The sequence below is a fragment of the Anser cygnoides genome, chromosome 16 (genome assembly GCF_040182565.1).
Source record: "Anser cygnoides isolate HZ-2024a breed goose chromosome 16, Taihu_goose_T2T_genome, whole genome shotgun sequence".
In the NCBI taxonomy this organism is placed as follows: Eukaryota; Metazoa; Chordata; class Aves; order Anseriformes; family Anatidae; genus Anser; species Anser cygnoides.
The window spans coordinates 12,034,713-12,056,418 of record NC_089888.1 but is presented as its reverse complement, the minus strand read 5'-3'; the positions used below and the strand labels follow the sequence as shown (position 1 = coordinate 12,056,418).

The 21,706-nt window shown below is 43.4% G+C and overlaps 1 protein-coding gene across 14 annotated transcripts in view; it reads right to left on the bottom strand.

The window, feature by feature from the left end:
• Positions 1–21,706, bottom strand: part of PTPRT (protein tyrosine phosphatase receptor type T) — a 571,615-nt gene that overhangs the window by 511,096 nt on the left and 38,813 nt on the right. For 3 of the 14 annotated variants that reach the window (XM_066978455.1, XM_066978457.1, XM_066978467.1), the window contains exon 1: positions 11,732–12,984. The exons of 8 other annotated variants lie outside the window; for them this stretch is intronic. In XM_066978455.1, the coding sequence (XP_066834556.1) occupies positions 11,732–11,806 (75 nt within the window). In that variant the 5' untranslated portion in view covers positions 11,807–12,984. Of the gene's footprint in view, positions 1–11,731; positions 12,985–21,706 lie in introns of those variants that run through there. 3 more of the 14 variants (XM_066978466.1, XM_066978468.1, XM_066978469.1) reach the window with 3 other exon arrangements.

Sequence of the window (21,706 nt, the reverse complement as noted above, 5' to 3'; positions counted from 1 at the left end):
TTGCACCACCTGAAAGTCTCCAACTTGGGCTTTCCTTAGGAAAAAAAAAAAATCTATCTCAATAGTTAAAGGAAAAAGGATTAAGGGATATTGTTAAAATGAAAGCCCTACTTAATACCCAACATCTTCAATTCTGTAACCATTTTTCTTTTTCCTATATCTCTAATGAAAGGTTAAAAAGATCTTTAAGGCTGATTGTTGCCATGGGACTAAGCAGCCTGGAGTCTATTAATTCAACTCCCAGCAGTTTGTTTAACTAGTTAGTGTGCAACACTAGCAGGGTCATGCTGACATCCTTATTTCAACCCTCTTTTCAAGTAATATAATTGGACTACTCCTGATGACTTACAATTAAATTTAAACTGAAGTTCACAAGTGAACTTTCTATCTATTAGCCTGTGTCAAAAAGCTTGGTGTTCTGAATCCTTAAAAAAAAAATCAAAGCCAAATGAGAAAACATTATGTCTCATTAGATCAATCCTCTGCTAATTTAGGGTCTGATACAAAGTATTTGTTAATGCTAAGATTGACATTAGTTCTTTCCTTCATAAAAAAGTAAATAACATAAAAGATATTAATGGGTAATGCCTATTTACCCTGCCAGGTCTGGAATTTCACAATACTTTTCTCCATATGCAAAATGCTTTTAAAGTTGTCTTAAACTATGACTGACTCTGAACCCGTTTAATTCCTTTCCTCTTTTGAGCAACTGCCTCTTCCTTTCCAAGGTATGCCTTGGTATGTGGGACTCACCAATGAGCTGCTGAGGAGTCTTAAATAATTGATAATTTAATAAGCTCTCTGATGAGAGAGAAATTCAGTCTTATACTCCAGCTGTACTTTAAAAATCTCCCTGTATTGTTCTGCTTTGCTTTGGTGACACCAAAAGGAACTGCCTTTTGGTAAAGGCTGAAAAGTTGAATGTCTTATACATGGTGCATGTCAACACCAGGAATATATAACAAGTGCAAAGTGTTTACGGTATACGTCTTTACCTGATCTGTAACTGTTGGGGAGGACACTTAGTCAGCCTAAATTAGAGCTTTTGGGTAAAGAGGTTACTCATTCGCGTTTAATTTTCTGCATTAGTTCAACCTTTGCCATTTAGAAAAATTCACAAAGATCATAAGTATTTCATACGAACTGTGTCTATGTATACTGTATGCAAACTGTGTTGCAAACAATTATGCTTAACTCTGCCTCTGTAAATAATTCATGAAAATTAACTTAAATACATGTAGCTGTCAACAATGTCTTAACCACAAAGCAATCTAATCTTTCACTCAGACAATTACTATAAATGTCAACCCTGAAAAGTAAGGCACTTCTGCAAGTCACAGCAGAGGAGATTAGAATCAAGCAAAGCTATATTTTGTAACATTTAAAAACTTTAATGGAAACTCCTGGTGTGAACGGGGTGGGAGAGTCAAGGTGGAGTCAGCAACTGTGAGCAGAGCCTCCAGTCCCTCCAGCCTCCCCGTAGCGCTCCCTGCTCCGTAGTGGTTTTGGACAAAGACAGTAAGCCATTAACTCCCATTCTAAACCAAACAAGAGAACAGGCAGGATTTCAGGCAGGATCCTCCACAACAGACCTCCCCTGTGTGATTAATGAAGTATTGAGGAAGATGAATGCACATAAGCTCACTCCAAGTAAAATGAGCACCACCTTGAAGAAAGCTTTTGATGAGAGGAAATTGCTCAGTATTAAGAGCTCTCTGGAGCCAAGGCAGAGACAAAAGTTACATTCAGTTCTCCGTAAATGAGTTCTGCTCTCTGTCTTCACAACTTTAACTAAAGTGATGGAAATGGTCGAACAGGCAGACTTGGTTGCTCATGAGACTCCGTAATTTGCTCCGTGAATGCTTTAAAAAGAGATGGGCTGGTAAAGAAGATCATTGAATTTAAGCAAGATATAGGAGTCACAGCACTTCTAGTATCAAAGGCAACGCACGTGATTGAAAAAAAAAAGGAGCTCAGCTGTAAAGGTGGGAATCGAATAAGAATGAGCAAACATCTTGTGAGGAACAGTCCTCTGCGTATCAAGAGCACCATGTGTCTTTGGATAACAGGAAAGAATTCGGGTATTGATCATTAGATGGACAATTCCTTCAGCTATTTGCAAGGCAAGAGGAAGAAATTAAGATCAACAGGCTTACTTAAGGCAGGGGATGTTTGATGGAAATTTTGGTGCAACAGTCCTGGATCAAAAGGCTGCCACTGAGTTTACTGCTCCTTCCTCTCCGTCTTGCACTAAGGCTTCGTTTATCAAGTTCCTAGCTTCTCACAACTCTTCTGTCTGGAAATGTCTGAATTTTGTACACCATCTCGTAGTTAGGATGTTTTTCACCCCTCGTGTTCAGGACAGTTTCGCTGTGAGTGTGGGCCTGTAGCAGGAACCCATGGAAGCGGTCCTTGCAACTTCTGTTTTGGAATTGTCGTCGAACTTTTTATTTTATCTCTGTTTTTAATCAAGCTTGAAATTTACTACCTTTAGAGAAACCTTTAAAATCTTCTCATTTTCTCTGGATAATACATCTCTGAACTACAGTGTTATACTCTAAGAAAAGGACTATTTTCTGTCAGTTGGAAACCCACGCCTCGTTTTGAACTAAAATAAACCTACTAATAAAATTAATCAGAAGCACTATTCCTCTGAAGAGAGTCAGGGAAAATATGAGGGGTTATAAACTGAACCACAGGATCCAATAATGCAGCACAGGCAATACTGAGGAACCAGACCTCCGCTAGCTGGGACACAGCACACCTCAGCAGACCGCTGTGGCACTACTGTAGGAGAAGAGCACAGATAGAGACAAAAAGTAAGTGAAAGCCAGGTAATAAGAGGTTGTAAGCACACTGAAATTCTTCCAGGTGATCTGCGAGGTTCCTTAAGATCCTTGTCCATCATTCAAGACTTAAGCTTCAGGTTTTAGATATGCTATTGTGTGCACATCCTTTGGGGACATCCCATTAGCAACACTGTCTCTCGGAGAATAAAGGAGCCATGCATCCTGTTAGAGTTGCTGATTGAACAGCAGCAAAACTCAGGCTGAAGTGCTGGGAGCACAGCTAACAAGACACCTAAATTACAAGCCCTGAATGAAAATTGGGGTATCACTTCTGTCTGAGTTTCCTATAGGCATTTCTGCAAATAGAGATAGTTACGGCAATTTCCCAAGAGTGTAGGGAGGGTCAGCTAGTGACAGCAAGGAGTTTTCAGGTTTGTAAAACACCGTGTCTGCCAAAAATTACTAAGTCAGATCCCTGTAATGAAAGTGCAGGGCGTCTCTAATGGAAGCAATAGCAGACAGACAATGGACTTTGTTTTATAATTTTTATGACTGAGAGATGAACTGACAGAAGCAGACAGTGATGAAGAAAAGGTGCTGCTCTGGAGACTGGCCAGTGAATCTGAAGCTGTTATCAACAGCAAGGTAACAGATGTGGGGTTTCAGTAACAAGCCATGAGAAAATGCAGCCACCACATACGGTAAGACAGCAACACTCATTTAACCCCTTCCCAAACACTGAAAATTGCAGAATAACTAAGCTACAAAAGGAGGCCTAAATTCACGAGCCTGATAAAGAAATGGGAACTATAAAGTCTAGTCTAATTTCTGCTATGAATTCTACTCAACTTTGGAAGGCTTCTTCAATTTTTGCTGTTGCTGGTTTGATGCAGTTAACCTGGCTCCAAGCAGGAGGAAATGTTCTACCAGCTCTGCCAGTATTTGTGCTATCGGGAGCCCCACAGAATTTTATCGTACATGCCACACACACACACAAAATAAGGAGCAGAACTCAGGACTTCCTATTCCACAAGGCTGATGCTTCTCTCTGCTCTCGCTGAGGAATTGGATAAGCAACATACCTTGGTGCTCTGTCAGCTCTGAGTCTCCAGCAAGAGGGCCAATGACAGACACATTCAGCCTGGCTTTTTACCTTGCACCACAAAAGTGTTACGAGATCTCTCACTCCATGTCTGCCCATTGCACTACCTTTACTGAAGCTAACAGAACAAAACTACTTATTTTTACATTCCAATACGATGACACCCTTATCTGGGCACCCAGACTATGTTTTTTAACACAGCCTGACCAGCTGCATATGAGCTGCTTTCTTCACCCTTTCTTCTGCTGGTTGGAGGCCATCTGCTATGTGTTTCTTTGGTGTTTTGCCCCACGCCCCACCTAGTGCTTCTCCTTCAAGCCTCCAAGGCACCCCAAGCAGCAGCTCTGCTCCCTGAATGCTGGGTTTAGGCCCTGGCTGCACTGCTGTTCTCTCATGATCTTAAGTACTGGGCAAAGATACTTCCACAGCTTTGAGGGATATAGGCGTTTCATTTTTATGTTCTATTTTAACATAGATTTCAAGTAGCTTCCTTTAAAAGCCCTGTCAAAAGCTTGAAGAATTGGACCATACAATAGAAATAATCTTCATTTATTTATAGAGGCAGGGCTCCAAAGGCTCAGACGTTCGGTTTACCTGAGGAACTGGGCTAGCACCCAGGGAAGCCTGAGAAGCAAGTTCTGTAGGTACATTAACAAGGCTGGTTTATCTTGAATACAGTTGTAAGAGGATGACTATTAAAATCTTTGCATAATCAGGAAGAAAATCCTTGAATATTCCTTTTAATCACTCCTGTTCGGTTCGAGACAATCCATTACAAGCGACTCAGCACATTCATCTGCCTTCCCCCGGTTCCATTATTGTCACTGTGGGTCTGAAAGCACCAACCTGCAGCTGGGACATCGGCATCTCAGCAAAGTGCTGGACTCTGCAAGGCGACACCCAGTCAACCTCTTCCCTGTCCATGTCTCACCTGACAGGCAGCACAGAAATCCTGCTGGTGTGTTCCTCCAAGGCCACAGCCCAATTGCAGACGCAAGGTGGCATTTGCCTCCCCGCAGATTCACCCACATTGAACTCTCTGCTTTAGCAACTAAGCTAGCAAATAGACAATGAACTACTTTGAGTATCGATGCATAGATTTTTCTAAGCAGGATCCTTTTACTTAGGTACAAGCACTAAAACACTGCAGCGATTTCAGAACTGCCATTTCTGCAAGTGCAGGACAAAACTTCTGGTTGGTGCATTTCTTAATAGCTCAGCTCTTGCAGGGAAAGGATTAAGTTAAAAAAAATCCCGAAGCCTTTTTTGTTTTTTAATCTTGCAGTTTGTAGGAAAAAAATGCAAAAAACATAGCTTGCAATTACACACAGCAGTAATGGTTTTTGTTTGATTTTTTTTAATCTACTGTTATAGTTTAAACAAAATTAAGACCAAGAGAGACAACTAAGGAAAGCAAATGAATCAGTGAAATTTCTGGACTCTGTATTCAATGTTAGCACAAATTGACATGCTAAACTACTTTTTTTTTTTCCTATCAGCACAGTTTAATTTAGCTTTAATTTATCTGCATATAAGAAAGCCTCCTTCTGGATCCTAGCCTAGGCAGAGAAGGACAGTGCTGTTTTCTTAAACCTTCAGACACCAGAAGCGTGGGATTTACCGGAGGGAAGGGCAGATAACACAGAACACGTCCCAGCAAGCAGAGCAAACCTCTCAAGCCCAGCACAGGACAGTTCTGGTCAACAATGAACATTGCCACTGTGGCTTGCATGCCATGTACTGATTCCTGAGTGACATGGCCCAGCAAATGGAAAACAACGTTCCGCTTAGTATTGCCAGGCACGGGGCGGGTACCACACTGCAACTTGTGGTCCTGTGAGGTCGAGGAGTGACCAGCTCTAGAACTGCCATTGCCACTGACCTCCCAAAAGTTCTCCCCAAGAGAGCTCTGGCTTTGACCCTGGCTTTAAACCACCATTGCTCCCCTAGGTCACTTCTGCTTGGCTTTACTGATCCGAGAACATTGCTACGCTGGTCAGAGCCACAGGATCGATAACGCAGAGAAGGAAAGAGCTGCATTCCCATCTGCCTCGTCCATCACCAGCAAACTTGGCAGCTGAATTTTGCTTCACGAATTCCATTTTTCACTTGACAAAAAGCCTTTCTTGAAGCCTGCTGGTGGAGGGACCTAAAACCTTATATACATTAAGGCAACTGAATTGATACCCTGTCAGATGAAGAGAATCTCTCTTTATCTGGTGAGAGTTAATGATGATTTATTAGGCAGAACAGACAGGTCCCAGGACATATTTGCAAGGACTTGTCAATCAGAAAAAAATTCCTCCAGAGATTTGGACTAAGCTTATTTCATACTTTTTATTTAGAAGAAATGAGAAGAGAATGGGACTTCAGTTTGAAGTACTTCTTAGATAACACGAAGCTTTAGAAAGATAAAAGACCAGATGAGAAAGGACCTCTTAAGACACTGAGTACAATCCCATGTCATCACAGAAATGCCACTAAGGAAACATATATAAATTATTAGGATTTGGGGGACAGTGAAATAAACATGAAAGACTGTCGGGAAGATACCTGATGAAAAGGAATGTCTGAAACGAAATCAATGCAAAGCATACTGCCCTAGAGCTCAATAAAAACCAACAAAATGCCTTCAAATAATTTAATTTGTGATCTCTCCATATGAACTTCTCTCAGAACAGCAGACTTATGGATTTGTTGGTCCATCAGGGTAGGAGTCTTTGCCCTAATGGAGCTAACATCATCTTGGACAGCCCTTGAAGTCAAAGGAGAGAAATAAGTATTTTTAGGGTGTGATGCTCACTTGTTTTAGCACAGCTGGGTCAGGTGAATCCCCCCATAAAAGCTCTAGTGAGCCACGGGTCACTCACTCCGACGACATGCCAACACCACGGACCTCTAAACCACAAATCCTGCTCAAGTGACCATCCTGCTATTTGCCAAAGGCTAGTTCATGGGAAGCTATGGACTTTATAAGGCTTTCTGAGTTCTAGACCTGTCCAGTAGTTCTGTTTTCGTCTTTCTAGATCCACAGCTGTTGCTAAAGGGAGGCTGGAAGGACCGAGGCGCAGCACCAGAGACGTCCTCCAACGCAAAGCACGACTCGAAGGAAGCAGGTGGTGTCGGAGACATGCCTCAGGATGTGCAGCAGATACAATAATGGACAACAAGTTCCTCCTAGACTTTGATTAGAAAGCACATCAAGTTAGGACCGTTCCCTCTGCCTGCTCCTCTCTCCAGACCGACAGCTAAGGAAAGCCAGCGGCAGCTGGCAGACAGCAAGTGCATGGGAAACGCTTCCCACGGCCAGTAACCTCGCGCAAGGATCACCTCTCATCTCCATTTCAGCTGATTGCTATCTTTACCACAAGGGACATGGTAGAAAGGCAGGCAGAGCAGTAAGCCTGCAGCAGCAGCATCTACAGCTCTTAGCTAACAGTCTCCACGGGAGGAGAAACCACCAAACACTTGACAGGGACCCAGGCACATCACACCTCCAGCTCCCTGCAAGGCTGCGGCGGTGGCACGGCCACGGCAGCCCTCTGAGCACCGGGAGGATGCTCGTGTCCTGCTCCCCCAGCAGGCTGCTCTCCAGCTCTCAAACATCCCTTACTTTGAAACGAGCCCTGCAAGACAGCGAGTGTGTGGCTGCTCAGGGTATGGGAGAGCACCATTAATCACCTTTAAAAACCCCTAATGTTCCAGTGGCAGCAGCTCTGCACAAAACCAGAGCTGAGGCTGCATCATCCCTGTTTGCTGAGATTTATTGCAGAGCAGCAGGAACTTGCTTTGGGCTGCTGCAAGGCCCCTCTCACACAGTGCTTGCAGTTTAGAAAACCAGAACAGAGCCTGCCTTCCCTGCTTGAATTATAAATGTGAGCTTTCTCTCTGTACTCCCTTAAAATGAAAATGGACTTCACAGAAGAGAGCACGTGTTTGCAAATCTTTTTTTCACTCCAAACAGTTCAGGAGGTGAACCCTACCTTGGCGAGGGACACAGATTACAGGATTTGTAGTGAACAGAAAGCAGCAGGGAGTCCTACCAAAGGCACCGTGTTCTACAGCCCCCAGCCATCCGCGATCTCTCTCGGCAGGGAGACACGGTGCAGCTCCCAGGACAGCAGAAACCATCAGGGAAAACTCCTTGACATTGATTTCATTTTCCTTCCAGGCCGGAGCTGTCTGCCCAGACACCTCCCCAGACAGCCCTGCGATGCCAGCAGCTGTGGTGTGCCCTGCGGCCGTGGGGGCACAGCCCTGCCCTCGCGAATGAGCGGTGAGGGCTGCCCCACGTCCCCCTTACAGAAAGCTGCGGCAGCCCCAGCACTGACCTTGGGGGCTGGTGTCAAACACCAGCTCTCAGCCTAGCTCTGCAAAAAAGAAGAGCCCATTCATACTCAAGCCACAGCCTTGATGTATTCGTACTCTGCTGCGAGGCAATAAAACCCTAGAAATTCGGTAAAGGATGAAAGGAGGCACTCGCTTTCCTCCATGGCCTGTTGGGTAGAGGTATTCTGCCGTGTATCTCTATCCTCTAACCGGATTTACTTGCTCAACTTTAACATTTTTAATATCATTTTTGTGTCTGCAATAGAGATTTTCTTCTGTCCTTGCTCCCTGCAGTTACACAGCCCATTTCTCTTTGTCACTTGAGCAGCACCATACCTCCACGGAAGGTTTATCATCCCAGGAGCTGAAAGGCAGAGAGAAGGACGCTCACCACTCCAGCTAATGGCTCCCTTGATCGATGCCAAAGGCAGCACCAGCTTAGTTTGGCTGTCCCAGCTCTTGCTGCCCCTGGAGGAGCACTCCCCTTGCTCCAAACACAGCTCAATCATTTCATGCAGCCCTGCGGGCTGTTTGAAGGGGAATTGACAGGGGACGACCCTCGCTGCAGCCAGCCCCCGGCAGCCGCTGCGGTGCCCCATGCGTGCAAGAGGAGGACGAGAGCGACCAGCCCCGAGGGAGCAGGTGAGGAGCTGACTGCCAGAAGAGACCATCTGCATGAGCAGAACAAGCTGTGTTGATGGAAAAGGGAACAAGAAGGGAACGATGTCACTTAGAGAAGCACGTTGCTCACAGACCTCGCTTAACGGGGAGGTCAAAGCCACGCTGAATGCTGGCTTGGTGTTCCTGCCTGCACTGCGCACTACCGGGAGACCAGCAAGTGCTCCTGCCCACCAGGTTGTCCAAAATGAATGTTAACCACCCTGAGCACCATGCTCCAACTCAGTGCTGCCTCTCCCGAGAGCCCAGCACAGAACACAACGAAAGCCTTTCAAGAAAAACTTCCCTTTCCAGCAGGCGCTGAGGTTGTTTGGACAGAAGGAATTGCACAGAAGGAATGAAGTTACCATGTCCGTGCAACATCTTACAGGCCGCAGCATCTGCTCCGATACTTTTAATTGCTCCTACGGGAAGACAAATTAGTCCCTGCAACAGTGTTTCAGAGGACGATCCTTAAAGAGGAAGAGAGACCCACGCTAGTGGGTTTTAAAGGTCTATAGTAAAACAACAACAAAAATTATAGAAGAGCTTTTGTATCTGCCATAAAGCTGCTGCCACTGATCCAGGTGTAATAAAACAACCTCCTTCTTGCCTGGCTGGATCTGCTCCGTTACTTTTTACTTAATGCTTTTTTTATTTTTATTTTAGATTTAGTGCGCATTACAAACACCTTGCAGAGCGGATGTGTGAGTGCTGTGATTTAACACCGTCGGCGCTACAGCAGCTTTGCTGGGCAGGAACGGAAAGTGACAAAGTCATGTATTGTGCAGCACATTTGCTTCTCTCTCTCTCTCTCTCTCTCTTTTTTTGTTTAAATTAAACTCTTTGTATAAATAGTCATTCTGGCTGATTATATAATCTCCCACATTTAGATCGTCTGTGTTGCAACCATGGCAACTCCCCGAGCCGAACACATTCGGTTCAAACTTCGTTCTAAATTTGCTGATGAGGGTGAAGAAACAGCTCTGGAAGCCCTTATCAGACAACCTACATTTGTTCTTTGCCTGCAGAGCTCAATCCAGCTCGGACTGAGAGCACCCAGTGCCCTAAATATGTTAGGAAGAAGCGTCCGTCCTCCTCCAGTTTAGCTGATTGCATCTCTGATACCAGACATGGGGAGCAGCAATGCCATTAGGGAAAATTACTATTTATATTATTTGATTAGTACTAAGTAAAAGAGATGCACAGTAGTAGAGCTGGAGAATGGCATCTCTGTGGCGCAGAACAGGCAGCGCTCGCAGTAGCTCTGCAGAGGTTCTCTCCTTGCCTCATCAGTGTGCTTCGTCTTTGGTTTGGAAAAACAATACTGAAGCTAAAATGTTCAAAAATCCTTTTCTCCTGTGGCTAAAAAAACATCTGAGGGTGAGCTAACTGCCCTGGGTGCTGATATTTGGTCCTGCCAAATGTGTCCCACTAGTCAGATGGATGTGAGCAGCTCAGCCACGGACTTAGGGAGATTTTGGCCAAGCTGCCCCGAAACCGCAGGAATTTCAGACTGCAGCCAGTTCCTGACCCTCTGGGACAGGCAGCCCCTGCTGCTCTGCACTGAGTTTGCAGAAGTAAGGTAAAGCAAGGCCCAGAATTGTGTGCAGAGTGGAAAAAGCACAAGTGGGTTTTAAATAACAATTTGGAAAAAAAAAAAGAGCAACTACATAACTATTCTAATTAACCATTGTGCTCACCTACTGTATTTTTCTACTTATAATTCTTGGTATTTTCTTTGAAAGGATGAATCATCCCAATCAGGTCTTTATTTTTCTTGTGCCATAAATACAACAGATGAAATATGTGGCCAAATTTTCAAGTAACATAGCTGTCCAAATGTCCTATAGTGGTCACAAGCACACGAGCCAAAATCAGACACAGTGATTTGGGACTGGCAGCACTTCCAGATTTGCTAGGACTGAAACCCTGCTGTGTTAGGCGCTGGCTAAACCCTACAGTCAATAAATTGGAGAGTTTATGCGAGAAGTTAAACTGTGCATATATAGTTGCCCATCTGTCTTGCACAACTAGCTTCTTCTGGGCTAGGCAAGTTCCTGTGGGCTTTGCCCGACACAACCCTAGAGACTGCAGACCCATTTTGGCTCCAGCTATAAACCTGCCTCATGTCCAGAGATTGTTAGCCTCGTACAACTATGACAGAAACTGTAATCTAATCCAGGCAAGAGAAACGTATTCCTTCATGTTCTATTTAAATCTTCACAGCAACAAATGAAAGTAAGGGTGTCACACTCCTTATTTCAGACATTTTAAAGCTTGCACTGAATTTAATCTCTTGCTTCAATTGGATATTTATAACAATAAAAGTCCAGCCATGCACAGGCAAGACATGCTACAATTACAATCACACTTACAAAAAACAAGTGGCAATCAATATCTCATGTACAGTCTGATCTTGATTATACTTAGTCAAAGGTGATGCTAACAACTTACTTATATCATTTAATTTCTTTCCAATCACATCTTAATTACTAGCTATACCAAAGATGCCTAGAAATTGTACAACAAGAACCCATATATTTTTTTGTCTTATATTGACATGAGCTCTGACACCATTAAGTGTTGGTTTGCTTGCTGCAGACTGGAGGGAGAACAGAGATTAAATGCAGTAATTAATTATGTGCATTTGAAATTGAATACGAAAAAAAAAACCATAAAAAGTGAGGTTACTGAGCTCGTACATTAACAGTAGCTTGTTGCATTAATTTGGTTTCTCACTGATGCTTTCTAATTCCCTTTTCATTACATGAGGAGAAGGGATACATTCTGCCAGAGCTAATACTTTTGTGAAGATGTTACACTCATTTTAAATGTGTCTCTATTCTCCTACCTGTAGAAGATGGATCTCTTTGTTATCTTCTTCCCTGCCTGATAATCCCAGGGAGGATTGAATAAACTCAGACATTCAAGGGAATAATGGTAGCACTGCTAGCCTGACATATTCACACAAACCCACCAGGACTCAGCATAAGGTGGGAAGGTGCTTAAATAAGCAAATAAAAAGCCACCTGAGCCTCCTTTGCAGAATAATGTAGCAGGAGCTTCTCTGGGAGCCAAGCAAACAAATGAATTAATAGAAGTCTTTGCCTCTTGTTGGGTATTATTCACGATGCTTTATTACGTTGCTCCCTGGAAACCAAGGTAAACTTTGACTGTGACTTTCTTTTTGATCTTCTATGCCCAGATCATCTGCTTTAATGTAATCCTGGAAACTTTTCAAGAAGTCTGCATTCACAAGCCAGTCCGTGCTTATTTCCATTTGAAAGGACAGCTGGTGCAAGTCGGGGCTGGAGCAGCTCAGTAGGGTGCCCATAGGTGATCTGAGCCATGAAAGGGCAGAAAGGAAAGAGATCGGAAAGCTGGTGTTAAACTGCCAGTGCTTAGCAGGTATCCGGATTCATGATTTGGGAGACAGAGTTACGAGGTAGCCTCCTCTGACCTGAGCTTCGCCCTCTGACTGCTTGGTCGTGCCCAGGTTGTGACAGCTCACAGGAGGAAACGGCCACCACTGGCCCGGAGCCCAGCTTTGCTGGTTCAACATTAGGAAGCATTTCCTAGTGAGTCTGGGGACATTTGCTGATAGTGCCTTAAGTGAAAATTAGGCAATATAAAGTCGCTTTGCCTTATTGCTGGCATCTTTTTCTGGATGTTTTTCCAAGTCCGTATCCTTCTCCCAGGACCATGCCTGTGAAGCCTCTTGCCATCTGCAAACTGATGCAGGGCTGTTACAGGCAGTAGTAACGGTATCTTTGCGTGAGTGCTCTGAATATAGGCCCACAGGATTTGTTTAGCCAAGCTACAGTAACTATTTTAAGCTTTTTACATAAATGCAATATCTCCCATTTTACTTCTATCTTTTCCATTGCCTTGGATCCCCGCTAGTCTGACACCTTCCCTTTTTTAGTGAAATTCAATTATAAGACAGTATTATAATGGAGATTTTGACGTTCCTGTTCCTCATTTTTGCTTACCGTGCATGCACTTTGCTACTGCAGAACCCATGCCATCTTACCGCAGGCCCCTGCCAGGGAGGTTACCTGACACAGCACCATTGTCATCTGGTCTGTTGGGGTAAATCTAGAGGGAAGTACTTTGCGTAAGTCTCAGTGTCCAAATTTAATGCACTCTTTTGGCAACATCTATATTTCTCTATACACATGACAAAGCAATCTTGTGATTAGCTGCAGAACACGCTCATTAGTGTCTCTGGGGAAGCTGCCCTGCATTTTGATATGAGAGGGCTTGCTTCCCTTAACAACCTTGCGAGGAAAGAATATTTCATCATGAAATATTTCAGTAGTGCCATGTTTTGCTGTCTGAGCTTGGATCAATTTAGATTGCCTCAGACATGCTGGCAAAGGATCTCCAGCCAACACGGCCCAGGTAGAGACTGAGAGCAAACTGCTATGGGCGGGTAGGGAAAAGGATATCGCTGGGCTGCAATGCTGAATTAACTCCTAAGAAAGGAATCACAGCACCGAAATCCAGCTATATATATATATATATATATTTTTAAAAAAAAGGTGCAAGTAGTGTCTGCTGCAACAAGAACTGAACTTTTTTCTAGTAGTAAGCAACATGGTAGAGAAAATACTGGACTATTCCCCTATAATTTTTTCCCCCTCTGTATTCATTCCAGAAGCAGGAACAAGGCACAGAACAAATGAACACAATTACTATGATAATTCCATTTTTTTCTAACTACACCAAGGCTATTTGGATATAACAGTTGGTAATTACTGAGTTCTTAATGGCTAGTTTAAGGTTGGCCCAATAACACTATAAAAAGAAGTAGGTAAAAAGCATAGCTGTTTAGACATTCGTTGCTATTGTGAGTGGACCTTGCAAAAGGAATTAGTTTATGTAACTCATATTTCATGAAGGCAAATGAAATCTCAAATGTCCTATAATTATAATAATTATTTCTGCCTGATGTTTAATTACTCTACCTAATGAGCCAGCAGTACTATAATGGGCAGGTAAAGCTCTGATGAAATTGTCTTTCTCTTGTAATCTGGTTTCTAAAAGAGGACAGAGGTTTCGGTGTTTACAGCGCCACTTGGTTAACTAGTGTCACATTTTCTGAGATTTCCAAAATGTGATTAGTTGTGGCCACCCTGCTTCTGCAAATTGCTGCTCCTATCACAGAAAAGTTGAGTTGAACTGTGTACTAAACTCTTCTTCAAGAAGTACTTCTTCTGATGTTGATTATAGTGCAAATTAATGATTGCTGATGTCTAAGCAAGGTGACTTTAAAGACAGGTCTGGGAAAAAAGAGTCCATTAAGATCGGCTGGATAAAGGACTTAATATATGAACATGTGAAACCATGGCTTGCATTAAACAAAACGGATTGTTTTGATTGGGGGTACTGAAAAAAGTGATGGGTAAATGCAAGTTAAGTTAAACAGGGACTTTGCCACCACTTACAAAACAACAGGGGAAGCAGGATACAGCCTTTCTGGTCTTCCATCCCATTTGCTGAAGAACTCGTCTGAAGCGATGGAAGTTCAGGTCCAGACCCTAGTTTGCCCTGACTGCTCCTGTGTGAGCATCCCCACCACAAGACTTGCAAATCTGCTGCGTGGTCCCATGGCCAGGCTCCGCGGCCTGGTCCTCAGGCACTCCCGTACAGAGGAGTGCGCTGCATGAAGGAGTGCACTCACGTTCGATTTCTGGTCAAACAAAGAACATGCAACTCAGCTATTATCCTCCAGCCCAAAGTGTCCAGTCATGGCCATAATCTTGCCCTAAGAGCAGAGGCAGATATTGAGCTCCCTTCTCCCCATGCTGACGCTGTCCTTAGAGGAAAGCGTAGAGGATCTGTAGCACGCCCGTTAGCAGGCTGAGAAACGTGTGTGAGCACCAAGATTCCTAAGGCAACGACTGATGCTCAAGGACTGCAGGTGGTGATTTGTTGTGTCCTGTTTTACAATGAAACAGAAGTGAAGAATACAAATTGTCAGGACTGAGAGCAGGAGGGTAAAGTGTCAGAGGGAGCAACAGCAGAAGTTGGGCATTCCTCAAATTTCCTATTGTAATACTAAGGGAAACAATAAGATTAAGGCTCATAATTGCATTGAATATGAGTCTAGTAGTTGCAAAATTCCATATTCCTCACCCTGAAGTAAATATGAAACACGGTGTGTTTGCCTTTATTTCAAAAAACTGTTCTGACGCCTGCTGGGCTGTGGAAGGACCACGCTGCTGACGTAAGCAGCGAAGACTTTCTCCCTACACTCCAACATTTGAGAAATTACTCCTTACAGAAAACAAACGGACTCCATTCAAAGCCTGCTGCTCGGTTACCCAGAGCTCTAGGAGGAAAGAGCCCATTCATGCAGAACTTGTCCTTGCAACTTGCTGCTCTTTGAGCAGTACAAGCCTCTGATATTAATACCATCCGAATGCTCCCAGGCTGCAGGTGGATCTAAGCTGCACAAATGGAGCCAGGTTTCATTTTAGTTTGAAGTATCAAAATTGCTGACAATTAAACTTAATTGTATGAATAAGCTCCTTAACAGAATGCACCGCTGGGCCTTCATCCAGCCTAGTGCTGGCAAGAAAAGAGAAATCTATATGCAGAGTGTCTGTCAACGTCCTGCAACCTGGGACAGCGGGGCTTTATCACAGCTTAATAGAAACATACAAGGATCCTGGTCTTTCTGCCTTTCCAAGAAATTTTCATTTTTCTTTTTCATGATGCTTTGCATTAACAGTCCTTATCCTCAACAATCTGCTTTTCCCTCACCACATTTTCTTGAAGGTAAATTTCTAGAAAAAGGATTACATCTTTTCACAGGGTTTAGTGATTCGCTTTGGTCCTACCCACCCAAACAACAGGCATGAAAAGTCCTAACAAAACAGGCCTGACATCTTTTTCCTGGAGATATCCTTTCTGAAATATTAATGTTTTGTTCCCCCAAGGGTGGCATCTTTATTTGCTGTTTCTTATACAACCAGCTTGTTACTGCATCTGCTTCTACAACCAGAATTGTAGGCAGCAAAGATGTTCTTGGGGCCCAGGGGTCAGTTGTTTTCTATTTCATTTCTCTTTGGTTTAATTTTAATTTATTTTCCCTTATTCTATCACTTATGGAGATCTGAAGGCAACTACTCAGGTTGAATAAATCTAAATACCATTACCAATAATTGGATGCAGCCTTAGCATGAGCTCCCGTAATGCTATAAACCCACCTATTTTCATGCTACATAAAGTAGGCTTAAGGAAGGGACAGTTGACCAACACGGCATTGTGAAGTTCAGAATTTCTGTCCTATGAATCAACAGATTTTGTCTCCGTGTTTTTTCATAAACTATGATTTTATCACATTCTTATAATTACAAACGGGACAAGTCCAAACCCCAGACCAAATGCCACAAGACTATGTAATGCTTTAGAAGCAGATTCTTGTGTTAATTTGTGGTTTGTTCCTATCCCTCATGGTGATAAATGTCCAAAATATCTATTTAGCATCTGTGAACTGTGGCAAAACCATACCCCTCAGCGTCCCAGCAAAGCATCTCAGAGCCCTCACTGAATTTGTCCCCTTGTTACCAGCTCAAGGAACATGGTGACATCGGTCCCATTTCACGGACCAGAAACCATGACAGAGAGAGGAGCCCAACCCACCTGCAACTTCAATGCCTGCTTCAGACAGGATTCAAAATGACTCTTCCTAAAATCCACAGGAAATCGGGAATCAATGAACGATAAGGACCCGGGGCTTCTGGGTCTTCTACCAGCCTACCCCAAACATTCTTTCTGCCACTACAACAGAAAAAAAAAGAAAAAAAAAACAACACCCACACACACACAAAAAAAACACTTTTGTTTTCAGATCCCTTACTCAAAAATGTTTTAACAATGACTGAGCCAGATCTCTGCTCAACTCGTTGGTTCTGGCATCAGGATTAAAACAAATTAAGGCGATACATCAGAATAAGATACTCAAAACCGACAAGAATTGAAATAAATAAGTTTTTGAAAAGCTACTCTCTGAATGTCTTCCTTTCTTGACATCAGCTGGATATGAAACACTTCGTGTATTTAATAGATTTTGGGTTAGTCTAGCAGAAGATACTAACTGTAATACATACACTGGAGGAATAGAAAAACTCCAGAAATTGAACATATGAGACTTACAGGAGAGAGAGAAAATTTAACACAGTTCGTAATTTGTCTAAGGCTGAAGAAACAATTTTGCAATTTTTTATTTTATCCCTTGAAGGGAGCAGAACCTCAGAGTCCCCTACAAAATACAGATATCGATTGGAATACGGATATGATATAAATCCAGGGGAACACTGGGAGAAACAGCTCTAAGTGTTGGCAAAGGCACGAGCAGATGCCCAGCAAAGAATGTTGCCTGGGCCAGAGGGGGGTTGTGGAGCCAGGAGAGTGCTTGGGTACCGCGGCTGCTGGGCAGAACTTTAAATAGTCCAGAAAAAAAAGAAAAAAAAAAGAAAAAAAAAGAGGTGAGGGAAAAAAATATCCAAAGCAAAACAAACCACATGGAGAGGTTGGTGCCAAAGCACACCACGAGTGCATGACAAGTAAAGGAACCACTGCTGAAGCAAGATAGGAGCCCTGTAGATACTTACGTCTAATTTGTTTGCTTTATGCGAATGGAGTAAGAAGTAAAATATACGTAATTGCAGGCAATTACTAATCCTGTTATTCCAGTGGCACAAGGTCTAGAGACAAATGGAAACTATGATCCTTCAGTGGAACCAAATATCTGCATTACAGGATGCTCATAGGAGCAGAAGCCAAAACAAAAACAGTAGCAAATGAAAAAAGCCATCAGAGCCCCTTACCTGAAAGGAAAGCAACCTTGTTCCTGCTCTGGGGAGCCCAGAACCACTTCCCTCATGTCCAGAAGTCTTGGTTCTCATCCCAACTCCGACTCCACCGTCAGCCATCTGCACGTGGGTTTATCTTTCCTTTGCTTTGCACATGTATTTATCTCATATTTTAGTTAGCTTTCAACTTTATTTAAAAACTGTTTTAGAACAAATCAAAAATCCTAAATTGATTCATGAGGATTTACAGCATTTTAATTATGGAGTGTGTTTTTGAATGATTTAAAGGCTGATAAGAGCTCGAAGCAGCCCGAGATTCCGAGGAAATGAGAAACATGACATTTTGAAAAGGAAACCAATTTTCCTCAACTTAAACTGTTGCTCATATAAGCCAAATTATAAATATACTCTGTGACTGTAATGCTACAGAGGACTGTTTATGAAAATATGATTAGTAGTGCAATTTTCTTATGTTTCAGCTGCTTTCTTTTCTTTGCAGACTTTAATGCAGCAAAAAAATCAACATCCTTCCTCTTCAACCACCCGTCTTTCTCAAGGAAAATAAAACAGCAAATCTGCAGGACCGCTGGGGGATACCCTGATAAAACTCTGCCACGCAAAGAGAACTCAGGACAGTTGTGGGGCACAGAAGAAAACATTTCTGTATTAAATGTAAAGAAATTTGAACATGGCTATAATCCCACGATTATGCCTCATCCAATGCCACAGTTTGGCTTACACTGACATCCACAGCTCCTAACAGAAACAGAGACTGAGAGATGTGGCAACATGATCCAACTCTTCTGCTCATAAAATGGCAGTCAGAGGGCTAGGGGGCACACGTTGAGCACATAAGAGATTACTTTTGAATACCTTCTGGTGGGTCAGGCATGTCATCAATGAAAAAAGAAAGAAAGAAAGAAAGGAAGGAAGGAAGGAAGGAAGGAAGGAAGGAAGGAAGGAAGGAAGGAAGGAAGGAAGGAAGGAAGGAAGGAAGGAAGGAAGGAAGGAAGGAAGGAAGGAAGGAAGGAAGGAAGGAAGGAAGGAAGGAAGGAAGGAAGGAAGGAAGGAAGGAAGGAAGGAAGGAAGGAAGGAAGGAAGGAAGGAAGGAAGGAAGGAAGGAAGGAAGGAAGGAAGGAAGGAAGGAAGGAAGGAAGGAAGGAAGGAAGGAAGGAAGGAAGGAAGGAAGGAAGGAAGGAAGGAAGGAAGGAAGGAAGGAAGGAAGGAAGGAAGGAAGGAAGGAAGGAAGGAAGGAAGGAAGGAAGGAAGGAAGGAAGGAAGGAAGGAAGGAAGGAAGGAAGGAAGGAAGGAAGGAAGGAAGGAAGGAAGGAAGGAAGGAAGGAAGGAAGGAAGGAAGGAAGGAAGGAAGGAAGGAAGGAAGGAAGGAAGGAAGGAAGGAAGGAAGGAAGGAAGGAAGGAAGGAAGGAAGGAAGGAAGGAAGGAAGGAAGGAAGGAAGGAAGGAAGGAAGGAAGGAAGGAAGGAAGGAAGGAAGGAAGGAAGGAAGGAAGGAAGGAAGGAAGGAAGGAAGGAAGGAAGGAAGGAAGGAAGGAAGGAAGGAAGGAAGGAAGGAAGGAAGGAAGGAAGGAAGGAAGGAAGGAAGGAAGGAAGGAAGGAAGGAAGGAAGGAAGGAAGGAAGGAAGGAAGGAAGGAAGGAAGGAAGGAAGGAAGGAAGGAAGGAAGGAAGGAAGGAAGGAAGGAAGGAAGGAAGGAAGGAAGGAAGGAAGGAAGGAAGGAAGGAAGGAAGGAAGGAAGGAAGGAAGGAAGGAAGGAAGGAAGGAAGGAAGGAAGGAAGGAAGGAAGGAAGGAAGGAAGGAAGGAAGGAAGGAAGGAAGGAAGGAAGGAAGGAAGGAAGGAAGGAAGGAAGGAAGGAAGGAAGGAAGGAAGGAAGGAAGGAAGGAAGGAAGGAAGGAAGGAAGGAAGGAAGGAAGGAAGGAAGGAAGGAAGGAAGGAAGGAAGGAAGGAAGGAAGGAAGGAAGGAAGGAAGGAAGGAAGGAAGGAAGGAAGGAAGGAAGGAAGGAAGGAAGGAAGGAAGGAAGGAAGGAAGGAAGGAAGGAAGGAAGGAAGGAAGGAAGGAAGGAAGGAAGGAAGGAAGGAAGGAAGGAAGGAAGGAAGGAAGGAAGGAAGGAAGGAAGGAAGGAAGGAAGGAAGGAAGGAAGGAAGGAAGGAAGGAAGGAAGGAAGGAAGGAAGGAAGGAAGGAAGGAAGGAAGGAAGGAAGGAAGGAAGGAAGGAAGGAAGGAAGGAAGGAAGGAAGGAAGGAAGGAAGGAAGGAAGGAAGGAAGGAAGGAAGGAAGGAAGGAAGGAAGGAAGGAAGGAAGGAAGGAAGGAAGGAAGGAAGGAAGGAAGGAAGGAAGGAAGGAAGGAAGGAAGGAAGGAAGGAAGGAAGGAAGGAAGGAAGGAAGGAAGGAAGGAAGGAAGGAAGGAAGGAAGGAAGGAAGGAAGGAAGGAAGGAAGGAAGGAAGGAAGGAAGGAAGGAAGGAAGGAAGGAAGGAAGGAAGGAAGGAAGGAAGGAAGGAAGGAAGGAAGGAAGGAAGGAAGGAAGGAAGGAAGGAAGGAAGGAAGGAAGGAAGGAAGGAAGGAAGGAAGGAAGGAAGGAAGGAAGGAAGGAAGGAAGGAAGGAAGGAAGGAAGGAAGGAAGGAAGGAAGGAAGGAAGGAAGGAAGGAAGGAAGGAAGGAAGGAAGGAAGGAAGGAAGGAAGGAAGGAAGGAAGGAAGGAAGGAAGGAAGGAAGGAAGGAAGGAAGGAAGGAAGGAAGGAAGGAAGGAAGGAAGGAAGGAAGGAAGGAAGGAAGGAAGGAAGGAAGGAAGGAAGGAAGGAAGGAAGGAAGGAAGGAAGGAAGGAAGGAAGGAAGGAAGGAAGGAAGGAAGGAAGGAAGGAAGGAAGGAAGGAAGGAAGGAAGGAAGGAAGGAAGGAAGGAAGGAAGGAAGAAAATAGACACCAATAAAACCTACCTCGAGCTGCAGAATACCTAGTTACCCCTCAGCTGTCAGCATTAGATGGTGCTGGGACTGTGTGGGATTTGCAGTGAAGCTCATGACTTTGTCACATTTCTTTACATCAGTGATCTACTCCAAAAGCTTTGTAGTTTTAGTGTTAGAAAACTCAGCACTGCTAAATTTCAAGTTAAAAATAGAAAAATAATCTGCCTTGCCCCATCTGGATACTAGAGAGCTTTTACTACCTCTTCTGAGAAATTGGGCTCTATCCTTGTATCAAAGGAAAAAAGAATGCATTCATTGGCATTCTTCTTTCACAAATAGTGTGTATAGCACTTCAAAAAGGCACCAGATAAAAGTAAAATTATTTTATTTATCAGCAATGATGTGAAGAAAAATGCAAGAGAAGTACTTTCTTGTAAGTGTGTGGTAAGATGACATTGTGTGTTAAATATTAGTTTCTTGGAGCTTGGCAGGCATTTATTACAGAAGACCTACCTTCTCCTGAGTGCAATTTCCGACAAAACACGACTGTCAGTGACATATTTAAGGGTGCTGGAAAGTCAAGACTTTGGAAACTCACTTGGGAGGATCTCGGTTAAGGCGTTTTAGAACCAGTTCCTGCTTTTCCTGGGCAGATGATGGACCCACCTCTCCTACCAGCACACCGCATGTACACTTCCTGCCTTTTATCACAGAATTTGTGTCTTTATACAAAAATAACTAGTGCTGAGAGCATTAAGGAGACCCAATATATAGAACAGCAATATCCTTTTAAGTCTTCTTTTTCATTTCTTTAACAATTTTCCTTGCTGCTTCTTTTTTTTCTTAGTGCAGTCCTGGAGAAACAACAGTGTAACTTCCCCCCTGCCTAGTTTTTAATGTGTATTTAATCTCTCTGCATTCAAATGGTAATAGATTGTTAAATGTATACCTTCACCAACAGGTGCCTGGTGTGTATAATACCTCTTTATTATACCAGTGAGTGAATAGTATCTTTTTTTTTTTTTTTTTAAATATTAATCTCTTTAGCTTTTCAAAAGCAGTGGCACACATCGTAATTTTAA